Here is a 12,483-nt window from a genome sequence, read left to right on the forward strand (position 1 = left end):
TTATCTGGACATTTTACATGAACATCCAGACTTTAAGCTTCATAAAGCTTATTGGCTGGCGTTAAAAGCGACGCGTCAGGACAAAGACGGAGAGGACCAACAGCACAATGCGGTTTAAGACAGAAACGCACACCATGCCCCGGAGTTGAGGCATGACGGATACAGACGCATATCAACCTAACTCAAACCACCACAGTCACTCACTGTTCAGTCCGCAATAAGTTTAAATACATTTACTGTACAGATCTGTCTTATTGCCCTTCCGCAGTTCTTTGTGCTTTAGTCACTGCGGGCATGTAGACAAGGGCCTTTCTGTTCGTGGGCACCTATGCATGCATAAGAACATGCTGGGTCACTAAAAGTTCAAAGTTTAGAATTTTACTGAACCAAAACCACACATAACTTGCCATTAATATTAACAGTAGGATAAATGTGACCATTCTTCTATTGTCCTTATATATATACATTTTTTTTTTATAATCTTGGACCCACTAGTTTATCTTTTATTCTTTGTGCGAAGACATTTATTATCTGCAGCTCCTGTCAGCGCTGCCTCATACAGTTGGATCTTTAACCACAATCACACAGCAAAACAGTAATCTAAGAGGAGCACATATTTTCTCTAAGGTGATTCAGCATTAACTGAAAAACTGCTTTTCCATTTGCTAATGGCTGGTATGACAAGAACAATCAAAAAGCAATGAAGCAAATCTACAGCACCATTTAATGTAAATTCATCTTAGTGTAATCGTTTAACGTGCACGTGGCACACTGAATAATAACTGCAGTCCCTTAAATGATTATTTAAATTAATTAGGAAGAAACTGCACCAAAAAAACAGACATTTGATATTCAGGCCTGTACCACAAAATTAAAAGGGGAACCTCATGATGACAAGTTGAAGATAATATGTGCTCATAGGTCAATGCAGAGGCTGTATTCCCACCGTGATTAATTAACTGGATTTGAGTAGCAAACTTTCGAGAATCTATGACCCATTATCCGAGATAACAAAGAACACAGACAGGCCCTGACAGGCACAGCAATGTCATTGTGGCAGTCAGTCAAGTTATGTAGCACAAGTTCACATGCACTTTTACAAGCTTTCCTCGGGCCAAACATGACGAACAGCATTTCTCGCTCTCAGATTACTGTCATCTGCTTGCTTTCAACTGTTATGACCCTGGCCAGTCAGGGGTCAGTGACCTCCCACCTGTTAAGTCCCCTCAGAAGTGTCAAAAAACAATCCTGCACAGGAGTGGAGAATTAATATAAATCACTCATTATAAAATCAATCATTATAAAAAAATCAATCAAAATCAATATAATTTGGTATGATACTCGAGTTAATGTTGTCACCACTATAATTAAGCACTGACACTTAAATAATGCACTGACACTTAAATAAATACAAAATACACATTTATTAGGTGGTGTTTATATATATTATTATATTTATATATATTATTAATTAAAATTCAGGTCATCCCACATGTGTCTGCATCCTTTTAAATCTTCTGGCTTATCAATCTTCTGCCTTATCAAGTCATAGTCTGTCTGGGAGCATAATTAGTCAGAAAAAGCCAATTGCTCATTTTTAAAACAGGCATTTCTTAAGGTTTTGGCCTTCGGCAACGACCTAAATCTATACCAGCGTCTGGTATACAGTGTGCGACCTGCAAAAATAGGTACTATTGTACGAATGGTTTCGGTGGCAGTAGCGAACTGTAAATTTGCCCAGGGCACCAAATGTGTTAGGACCAGCACAGTGTAGTATTAATGGTCCAGGAGGGCCATCCCCTGCAGAGTTGTGCGACCGATGCCCTTTCCATGTCATTGATCAGTCCGTTCAGGAAAGCGTGCTGTTGGTCTCCTCGGAATTCTATGCTCCGATGACTGACAGACTGCCGATGATGAAGTGAAAGGTTAGGTAGGTTCAAATGAGCTGTGACCTGCAGGCAACGCTGTCCTGAAGCTGAACATCTCTGAAGGCCTGTCCCCACAAGCTTTTACTGCTTTGATGGGGTCTGAAAATCCATACAGGTTCTGTCACTGTGTACACTTTTAAACCCAATAGCAGCTCAAATTTACATTTATTCAAACATCACTACAAATAAAGAAAACTTGCAGTTCGTCGAGTTTCTATCAAGCTCCTTTGGCAGGACCTGGACCTGTACAATAATCAATAGAACACATTAATAACATGCATACAACCAGGGAAGACTTTGCAGATGGGATTGGCAAATGGCAAACATTTCAGAAAATGTGGGTGTGAAATCGTCTTGAAAATGCAAAAGGAAAGACTCTGTTTTCAAAAAACACAATAGTCGCCTGGCATGTCAACAGACAAACCCATACATCACAGAGACCAGTTCCGTCACCTGAAGGCAGGATCACATGACCTGTGCTCCAGAGGCAGAGTCGCTTAGGATGGAATACTTGCCTTTTTGTCCAAACCCAAAGAACCCACTTGAGGCATGATCACATAGCTCAGCAGAGAACTTTCAGCTAATCGGGGCTTCTTCTTCTGCCGCAGGTAAAAATTTTGCCGGGTTGATTTTCCAGGCAGGGAAAAGCAGTTAAATTCAGGCCACGCCTGGGATCCGTCCTGCTGGGTCAATGTTTACTGGATGTCTGACAATTGAAGGATGGGCCCATTTCTTTACCTAATTGAACAAACAAGATTAGCGGCGGTCAAAAACCGAGTGCAGCAATTTCTCTTCCAAACCGCTGTTTGCTCAGATAATCTTCAGCCTCGCCGCGATGCAAATCTAACCGTGGGGAGAAATATTTCTCAGCATGCTTCACATACTGCGAGCGTTCTTCACCCCCGATTCACACTTGTTGTGGCAACGACACGCAGAAAGTGTGTTGCAATCCATGGGTTTGGTTCACAGCACACATTACAGAGTGCACATTCCACAGGATTTAAAAAATATATAATATGTGATATATTATCACTTTTTTTTTTTTAATTCCACCCACAACCCTCATCCCTGTCATATCATGTTAGGGCTGCATGAATCTGGATGGTTAAGGTAACCGAGGATCCTGATTCCCACACATTTCTGGACTTTCTGGTCGAAGCGCTGACCATGAGAATATAACTGTTGTTTCTGATTGATGTCACGTGTTGAACATGATAGGTAACGTGAGGGGGAAATCTGAAGAATGTGAGTCAGTAGAGACACTGTTGCTTTCTCCAGCCACTGTACAGAGATCGGGGGGAGAGGTGACCCCGTCCTGCAGGGGCTCCGAGGTCCGAGGAGACTGAGAGGAAATAAATGTTCTGAAGATTATAATCCTGGAGGAGACAGATCTGCCCTGGTCCATCTCAGAGGGTCAACCATGCATCTGGATGGTGACAGAACCCAAAAACGGGTCGCTCTAAACCACCACATCTTCTTCAGTCATGATTCTGAAGACCACCAATTCTGAGTGCAGCGCTTCAGTTAATGACTAGACTAATTTGTGATATATTATTAAGCCAGTCTTGCTCAGTTACGTCCATACAATGCAGATTTGCTCCCATAGTTTTGTTGCATCTCCTGGGCCAACAAGCAAAACTCTACCATCTTATCAATGGTTCAGTGTGGACTGGACACTTTTGGGTATCATGTTGTTTCTTCTAACCTGCTGAATGAAATGGATCCCACATTCCGTTGTAATACCAGAGCAGTCAGACAGTGGGGGTTAAAGGTATGCCCCCCCCAGGCCCCAGAACAGGGCTGGCAGGGTTCAGGTGTGAAGAGCCGTCCACTGGGTATCCTTTGCTACGACGGGTTTTATGACCTTTCCGACACCGTAGGTGAGCAGATGCAATCTAGCATTCCCTATTCCCCAATTCCCTTACAGTGGACCTGAACATACCAGATGGAGTAGAGAGGGAGAGGGGTCAGTGAATGAAAAAAAAGAGAGTGAGACAGGGCAAGGGGAGGAGAAAGTGAGGGCGTTGGAAATTGAAAACATAAAATGTCCTATTAGTTTAGTTTAAATATTTGCACTAGTACCATTGTGCCCGTTGACACACATTCTCAGGCCTGGCCCAGTTGGACTATTAAAGCCAGCTTGTTAGCAGATATAAGCCTCGTCTGATTGGCTGGCTTGTCTGCAGTAAAGCTGCACTACAAACCTCAGACCAGCCCAGCTATTACTCACCGTAAAAAAAAAAAACTAGGACACTCCCACACTGGGGTTCTCCACATGTGGGCCGTGACAGGGGCTGTCAATCTCCCTAATTGGCCTTGGGAGAGAGCTGGTCGGACAGAGCACGGCGACCTCCGACCCCCCCTACCTGCAACTTGTGAAAAAACTTTGGCACATGCTCCCACCCAAGCAGCGCCATTAATTTAGCGTTAATTGTTTTCTCTATTCGCCCCAGTGTTCCTCGTGGCGGCTCTGCCGGGAAGGGGGCGCGGCTGGCCGTGCGTCGTTATGGATCCCCCTTCTCCGGGAGAAAACAAACACATGAAGCCGCGGCGCTTAATTCAAAGCAGAACAATGCTGCGTGCTGATGGCTAATTTCTCATGGTGTCTAATGAGCAGCGATAATTACCGCGGCTGAACCGAACACTCTTACGAGTTCACCGCACGTAACATCTTTCAATATTTAAATATTCGCGCACTAGTTCACCTTATTCGGTTTTATTCAGCAGCTGATGTCTCGGAGCAGCCGGAGATCCTCAGTAAGGATTCGGAGTGTAAAGATGGCGCCATCACAGTGATACACCCACGGCCGGGCTGTAGTTGAATATTAATATGTTAGATAAATAATCTGCAGGCCTAGTGGTTTTGTTCAAGCTAATGAGGTTTGGGACCAAACGACGGCTCTTTCACGGTTTGTTGCTTTATGGAGTCAGTATAACAGAGTGGTTATGTGTTCACTTTCATGAAACTCACTTTGAGGAATGGTGCGAACCTCATCCCTCGCAGCAGGCGGAAAAGTTCGTCTCCGTCTGCAGCCGCTCAACATTTCCGCTCCTTGTGCACCTTCGCAGGGTCCTCTCTTCCTGCAGTGGTTGTGCATGGGACCTGCCATATTGTTTCGCGCTAAACAGCTCCCGCCTCCTGCTCACAACATCTATGTGGGTCAGTCGAACAGTCCGGGCGAATCGCCTTTTTTTTTCGCGCTACTCGCAGAAAAACAAACGCGCGTTCGGTAGTAGTAGTAGTGACTCACCGATTACACAGAGCAGTCGGGTTATTGCCATGCTGCCTCTCTCCCACTCGTTCTCACAAGCCGTCTCGGCCGCGTGAAGCCAGCGCTGATCATCGTTTCACGTCATTACCTCATCTGTGCCGTGTCCGATCTTTTTTTCCCCAGTCCAGATACTTTAACGCACCTCCCACACACACACACACAGACACACACTACTGTCACAGGGTCTTGGTCATCTGTCAAGCATTTGCTCTAAAATGAGCTTCATGACCTCTGGACACCACCCCCACCCCCCCCCCCCCACACACACACACACACACACACACACACACTACTGTCACAGGGTCTTGGTCATCTGTCAAGCATTTGCTCTAAAATGAGCTTCATGACCTCTGGACACCACCCCCCCCCCCCCCCCCCCACACACACACACACACACACACACACACACACACACACACACACACAATGCTTAACTCATCTAAGACAGCATAGCTGAAGATTTACAAATATCTACCTGGTCAACTGGGTGGTTTCAGAGACCAATCAATATTGCTGGTTAAGGATTAAAGGATTTAATAATCTCTTTTTAAATAGCATTATTTTTGGTCAGCACAGACTCTCAGATGCTCCGCCTCCCACATGACCCCAAATTTACTCAAAGCCTGACCCCCATGTAGCCAGCAAGGCGCATCGCTTCACCCCTGTAGCTGCAAACCACACCGAGAGAGACGTGACACACTTGGACAAGAGCGGCGTTCACCTGACGTAAACCACAAGCCCTCTATTTATAGGCGGCTGTGCTTTAGCGGGAAACCATCAGCTGTTATATGGGTTATACCGGTCGATCTGTCCTGCCTACATGTACACGCTGGGTTGCGGGCGCCAGGCCACGCCCATCCAGGAGCCCCAGCCCACTGCCACTCACGCGCTCACACCTACGGCCAAGTAGAGCGTTGCCAATCCAACTAGTGCACATGCCCTTGGGTGGCTGTAGGAAACTGGAGGACCAGGGAAGAGCACGCAAACTCCGCCCACACAGAGCAGGACATGCAACAAATTACTCCAGAGAACAATCATGCTACTATTACTTAGAGGTGTGAACCTTCGGTGGTCTTACGGCTCGATTCGATTACGATTAGCAGTGCCTCGATATCTATGCATCGTGATGCATCCCAGCCATTTTCTACATGGTCACATGATGTTTCCAAATACCAGAGTTACAGTCTCGTGTGCCTGTGTGGACGCTCTGATTTGCTCCAGAGCAGAAAAACTTGTTACGTCCGCACTCACCTTGTAACAGTTATTTATACTGGTAGTTCTCCTTTAAATGCACACGGCACTACGTTGTGGGCGGAGTTAATCGTCAGCCCTGGTCCTGATGCAGATCGACATCTCCACCAAGCAGAGGAACCGAGGTCCTTGTATTATTTGTATTACATAAAAGCAGTAATATTTGGTACGTGTAATGTCCAAATTGGTCACGTGAAAATTTTACGTGCAGCGTAAAACTCCTACCCGTTCCCAGATCAGGCTGAAATTGAATTCCACGTCGTCATGATATTACTGATTATGTTCTGCACTGCATCGATGCAAAATCGTCCATGTCTGCATCACAATGCATCGATTATACGATTAATTTCAACACCCCTACGATGCAATATCGCCCACGTCTGCATCGCGATGCATCGATTATACGATTAATTTCAACACCCCTACTATTACTGCTTAATAGCTATACTAGTTTTATTATTATTATTATTATTAACATGCCACTGTGAGTCATTTAGTGGTCTGGGAACGGCGCTTTCTACATGACAGTCCCCTAAAATCCCCTGTGTTCGCAGCTGCCGCGACACGTCAATCATCCCTCCCTCCCTCCCGCCACAAACGCTGAACTGACGACAGATCCTGATGCGACAGCGTGAGCGGTGGAGTCGGCAGACGTGCGCAGGGCCTGCCTGTTGCACGCTGCGGTTTCATTTTTGGTTGACTGCGGAGAACGTCACGTTCACGACCGACTCGGCGGTGGCAACAGAGAAAGCAGGTGGCTTTCAACAACGTGGGGACAGCCTGTTTTATTACAAATCAACAAACAGCTTGAAAGGACTCACTTATCAAGCCTTACCCTGAATAAACGTAGAAGCCCTTGAGGGAAGGTGAAGGAGATAAGTTTAAAATCTTCACTTTGCTGAAAGGTGGCTCTTGCCAAATTCCCTCTTATAGTCAATCTAGACATTTTATATGTCAGTTAACCTGTATGCAAAATAGGACTTTATTATTGTGATAATCCCAGCATAGCTAAAAAAGGTTGTAGCACAGTTACCCGCAAAGTTGGAAAGTTGGAAGAAAAAAAAAACGTGGAAAAATACGGTGGTTCCCAAACCGCAGAGCGCACCAGGGCGCGCGGCAGCAGAGAAGCTTCCTGAACAGCTGCTCTCGAGCGGAGGAGCACGGAGCACGTCTGGGGTAAGAGAGGCCGCTCTGACGACAGACCCCGAAGCACGGGGTTCGGGTTTCAGGCCGCCGGGAGTCCCGCCAGCGGCCGTCTCCATGCGCCTTCCTGGCTCCGCCTCACAAGACAGGGGAGCCACCGGCGGCCGGACCGGCCAAGAAAAGCACAGACGCCGTCTAAACGGAGGGAGCCGGCGGGAGACCAGGGAGGGAACCAGGGGCGGGACAGGGACAGGGACAGGGAGGCGAAACCCCACCAAGGCGGCCCGGCTCCGGAGGATTACGTAACACGCGGAACGGCGTCCAACACAACCAGGCGGTGCGGCGGCTTGGTGCAGACCCGGGCTGGGGACGTACGCATCATGTGACCTGCACCTCCGTCGCTCTGTTCTGCGCCGCTCTCCACCATGAAGCCGTTTCCTGTGGTCTCTTCAGAGTACAAAAACACATGAAACTTCGTGGCGTGTCCTTTATTGTTAACATTCGCCGCGATCTCGCGCTCACGCCTGGCACCGGTCAGTCAGTGCAAGCACGATGAACCAGAGCTTGTGGCCACTCCAAGCGATCTTGGCGCGGCTCCCCGATATAATGCGATCGGGCTATAATTAGACGGACTTTTATATCACACCTGCCTCGCCAGGACGCCAGATGACCGTGTGGACTTACCGACACCCTCTTTTCTACTCGTGTGACATGGATGAATGACGCCGAAGCTCTTGAACGGGCATTAAAGAGGTAAAAGTGGAATGGATTGTGAACAGCATCAGGCAGGCCGCTTACCGGCGAGGAGTTGAGCGCGGTGAGCGAAGCGGACGGCGGCGAAGAACAACACACAATGGGGAGCACGCGCTGCCATTGTGCCGAGTACAACGTTGGCAACACGGCCGTCCCAGTGCAGTGTGGTAACATTACAAAAAATAGAGCAGCAGAGCCTGTACGCAAGCCTACTGGCCGTACTAAGCATGGTCAGAACAATGCAAATGATACACGCGTAAAACCAGAAGCCATCAGACGTGAGGACACAGTAAATCAAATGGGCGTGAAAGGAGAGGTGCACAAAGAATTCTGGGGATCACAAACGAAAAACATTTCCAATGCAACCATGAACATGGAACATGGACCAGTTTATTTCTCTGGACCTCGGTGCAGTTTTATCAGACAGCACGTCGACTCAGTAAATTGTGAACAGGGTAAAAGTGAACCATGAACCGTTTCACTTGAATGCGATGACAACCAACAGATTGACCCGTTACGTTGTCACCATCCGACACGATTTACGCGCACTGATCCGTGAGAAGACGGACAGGGGTGGTTCTGGACGGGACGTGCGTGCTCGAGGCGCAGTTCTATTGTCACCAGCGCGGCCGGAACGCGTCGGGCTTCGACGCGACGCGCCCGCGGGAGAAGGGAAAGAAGCAGCAGCCTTACCCACCGTGTCCCCGCACCGCCGGGCGTGGAGAGAGGCGCGTATTCCGGCGCGGTCCGAGGCTCGCCATGTGCGCGCCGCGCGGAGCGTCCTACAGCCGGGGATACAGTGCGTGACGTCACGCGGGCACATGGCGTCATGTAATAAATAAATAAACAGACAAACAAAAAAGCACGTGTTGTAGTTAACAAGCCAATGAGAAACGCGTGCGTCTCGCCGGCTTGTCCCTTCGGTTACTTCTTTTTTTTTTTTTTTTTTTTGTTTTTTTGACCGCAGACTTCGGACGTCACATCGTTCGTCGGGTGGGGAGAGGGTGTGGCCGGCTCGAGCTCCCCCAGCGCGCGCTCCCGCGAAGCTGCGGGCCACGCCCAGCTCCGCCGCGCTCATCGCCGGGGCTTCGGGGTGGGGGGGGTCCCGACCGGTTTCTTACCGACCAGTTCTCCCTTCAGCGCGCTTGGTGCCTGGGGGGCTGGAACGGGCAGGTGTCCGGCGACACTGCGAGCACATCCGGTAAAATGGAGCATTTCTTACCACGCCGGTGCTCCCTGCAAGCTGCAGGGTCAGGATGCCGAAGCAAGTCATTCTCCTCCTGCGGCCCAGGTTTACACGCCCCTGCATGGACATTTACATTCACCAGACGCCCTTATCCAGAGCGACTTACAATCAGTAGTTACAGGGACAGTCCCCCTGGAGACACTCAGGGTTAAGTGTCTTGCTCAGGGACACAATGGTAGTAAGTGGGATTTGAACCCGGGTCTTCTGGTTCTTAGGTGAGTGTGTTACTACCAGCCTTGAGTCTGTCCAGGTACAAAGAAACAAGTCCTCAGAAATGATTTATCGTGACATTTTTTGAAAGCTTATTCGATTAAAGACTTAAAAAATAAATCTTTACTATCTTTGCCATGTTCATTAAGTACTTATAATAATGGGAAGTACTTTTGAAGAAAATGTGCAGACGTAAAAGAGTTCAAAAGAGAAACGTATTTATTTTTTTCCATCAACAAGGAAAGGGGAAAGAAGGTGGTGATGAAAAACTTGAACCCACACACACACACACACACACACACACACACACACTCACTCGCACGCATACACACTCTCAAGATCAAAAAATATGTTTCTTAAGAAAGTCATTATATACAAAAAGAAAAAAAATACAAAAGAATTATTTAGGTCAAAGGTCAACAACAAATTAACCTTTTTTTCCCCGTTTTATAATAAAAATAAATACAAATTATTTATTATGCCACAATCGGGCAGCAGAACATGGATCGGTTTAATAAAAAAAAAAACAACAACAAAAAAAAAAAAAACCCTCATGCAACAAACTGAACTTTGCCGAACGTAAACCTTCATACACGCGAACTCCGCAACTGTTCCAGTCTGTGTTTCAGGTGCTCCCTCCTCCTCCTCAGCTGTTCCTTGTGTGCCGCCAGCCGCTGCTCCTCTGTCTGCATGCTGAAGATGCACTCTGTCGCTTTCTTCAGGATCACCACCTTGGCCGCCTTCTCGTTTTTGGCGACCTCGGGAATCTCGTCCCTCAGAGCGAAAAAGCTCCGCTTGAGTTCGTTCCGCCGCTGGCGCTCCAGCACGTTGTGAGTCCTGCGTTTGTCGTTGTCCTCGGAGTCCGACGTCCGCGGACTCGCGCACTTGCGGCCGGCCGCCAGCTGCCGGCTCGGCCTGCCGCCGGCCACGCCCGCCCCCGCCTCCAGGCGCAGCCTCTTGACGGCGGGCTGCTCCTGCCGGGTGGACGGGTGCGCGGCGTAGTTGTGCTGGTGGGTGGAGACGTGGCACCTCTTCAGCACCAGGGGGCTGTGGTGTCGCGAGTCGGAGGCGTCCGGGGCGCCGCGCTTGACCGCATGCCGTTTCTCCACCGTCACCACGTCTATCTCCTCCTCATCTTCATCCTCTTCATCCTCCTCCTCATCATCATCATCATCATCATCATCATCTTCCTCCTCCTCCTCCTCATCATCATCATCCTCTGCAAAAACAACACAAAACCATTGAGTGACTATTATTAACTCGATTGTGGCTTTAAAGCCGAGCCCTGGAACGTGGAGGGGGGGCTTATGCAACCGCCCCCCCGGCTACGTCTGGCGGGACCACTCACCGGAGTCGCTGCCGCTGCTGCTGCCGCTGTTGGGCGGCGTGTCCAGCACGGACGCGGCCGGCGCCTTGCCGGCTTTGGGGGGCGCGCCGAAGGGGTACGGGTACACCACCGAGGGGTCGATGCACTCCGACGCGGGGGTGTGCAGGTCCTGCAGGAAGTGTCCGGTGGGCGGGGCCGCCCTCCAGGGGCCGCGCACCGAGGCCAGCCGCTCGTAGAAGACCTTCTCCAGCTTGGCGGCGGCCGAGAAGCCGCTCCACATGCAGTCCTGGATGATCATGGACTTGGCGGAGGAGGCGTCCGGGTCGCAGATGAAGCTCTGGTTGACCGCGTCGTCGCCGAGGAACTCGGTCATCACCTCCAGCTGGTCCGCGGGGGGGAAGACGCTGGAGTGCGACGGCCGCCGGCTGGGCGACCGCGGCGGGGTGGGCAGCAGCTCGAATTTTTTCCAAATGTCCTCGCTGGGCCCGGGGGGCTGGAGCTGCCCGTCCTGCTGATGGTAGAAGTCCTCGTCGTCGTTCTCGAAGTAGAGGTTTTGCACCACGTCGTACTCGTAGTCGTAGTTCTCACACGCCGGCATGGTGGCGACTTAAAAGGGCTGAAGAAAGATAAAAAAATAAAATAAAAGATGTATTATTGCGCCTAGAGTTGATGCAACTACTGCATGCACGGCGCGCGAAGGTCCTCTGCAACTGCAAGTAGCGTAATAATGATAATTCATCAATTAATGCTACGTGCATTTAAACGCAAAACCGCAGAGGGACGCGTGGTGTTGTGCAAAGAATCCCCACGCGAACGCAGCTCCCTGCAAGCAGCCCACCGCGAAAAAGCCGCCGGCGCCTGACGCTGGACATTTAAACGCAGGTGAACGGAGCCCCACGAAGCCGAACGCACATCCGCACGATTCGTCGCAAAGACGCCCGGGAGGGGGGGGCATGGGTGCTGTCCCCATCAGAAAAGTTCGAACGCCGAGCGCGCTGACAGCTCCCGGCTCGACGCGGCGTGCAGGACGAACGCGGAGTCCTTACCGTGGAATTCAGCGAGGACGACGTGCGGCGACGCTGCGCGGACAGAGAGTCGGTCGAATGAAAAATGCCCAGTCCAGTGCGGAATAGTCCTTCGCCAGCATATGTGGCACCGAATGTGTGCGTGTGTGTGTACAAGAAGGAAAAAAAAAAATCTGTGCCACTCTTCCACGGCGCAGCGCGGCGGCGCTCGGTGCTCTCACGCCCAGTCTGGCGCTGGAAATGAAGCCGCTCTCATTTGCTGCATGAATAAGTCCGGGGTGGTTTAATCACTCCGCGCTTTCCCGCCAAAGGCGTGCTGCGGCCTCGG

At 49.8% G+C, this 12,483-nt stretch overlaps 1 protein-coding gene and 1 long non-coding RNA gene across 3 annotated transcripts; both read right to left on the reverse strand.

The window, feature by feature from the left end:
- Positions 1 to 1,405: 1,405 nt before the first annotated feature.
- Positions 1,406 to 5,416, reverse strand: LOC114777922 (uncharacterized). Of its 2 annotated transcripts, none has more exons than XR_003746123.1 (2): positions 5,180 to 5,416; positions 1,406 to 5,067 (listed from the first exon to the last, which is right to left on the reverse strand). It is a non-coding gene; the product is annotated as an uncharacterized LOC114777922 (long non-coding RNA). The 2 variants fall into 2 exon arrangements; XR_003746128.1 differs by having other exon boundaries at positions 1,406 to 5,080.
- A 4,588-nt stretch (positions 5,417 to 10,004) lies between these two features.
- myca (MYC proto-oncogene, bHLH transcription factor a) lies at positions 10,005 to 12,483 on the reverse strand. The gene is made up of 3 exons (XM_028966057.1): positions 12,177 to 12,483; positions 11,152 to 11,746; positions 10,005 to 11,022 (listed from the first exon to the last, which is right to left on the reverse strand). The coding sequence occupies exons 2-3, from the start codon at positions 11,726 to 11,728 to the stop codon at positions 10,391 to 10,393; spliced, it is 1,209 nt and encodes a 402-aa protein (XP_028821890.1). The 5' UTR covers positions 11,729 to 11,746; positions 12,177 to 12,483; the 3' UTR covers positions 10,005 to 10,390.

Source organism: Denticeps clupeoides, chromosome 2 (genome assembly GCF_900700375.1).
Source record: "Denticeps clupeoides chromosome 2, fDenClu1.1, whole genome shotgun sequence".
Lineage (NCBI taxonomy): Eukaryota > Metazoa > Chordata > Actinopteri > Clupeiformes > Denticipitidae > Denticeps > Denticeps clupeoides.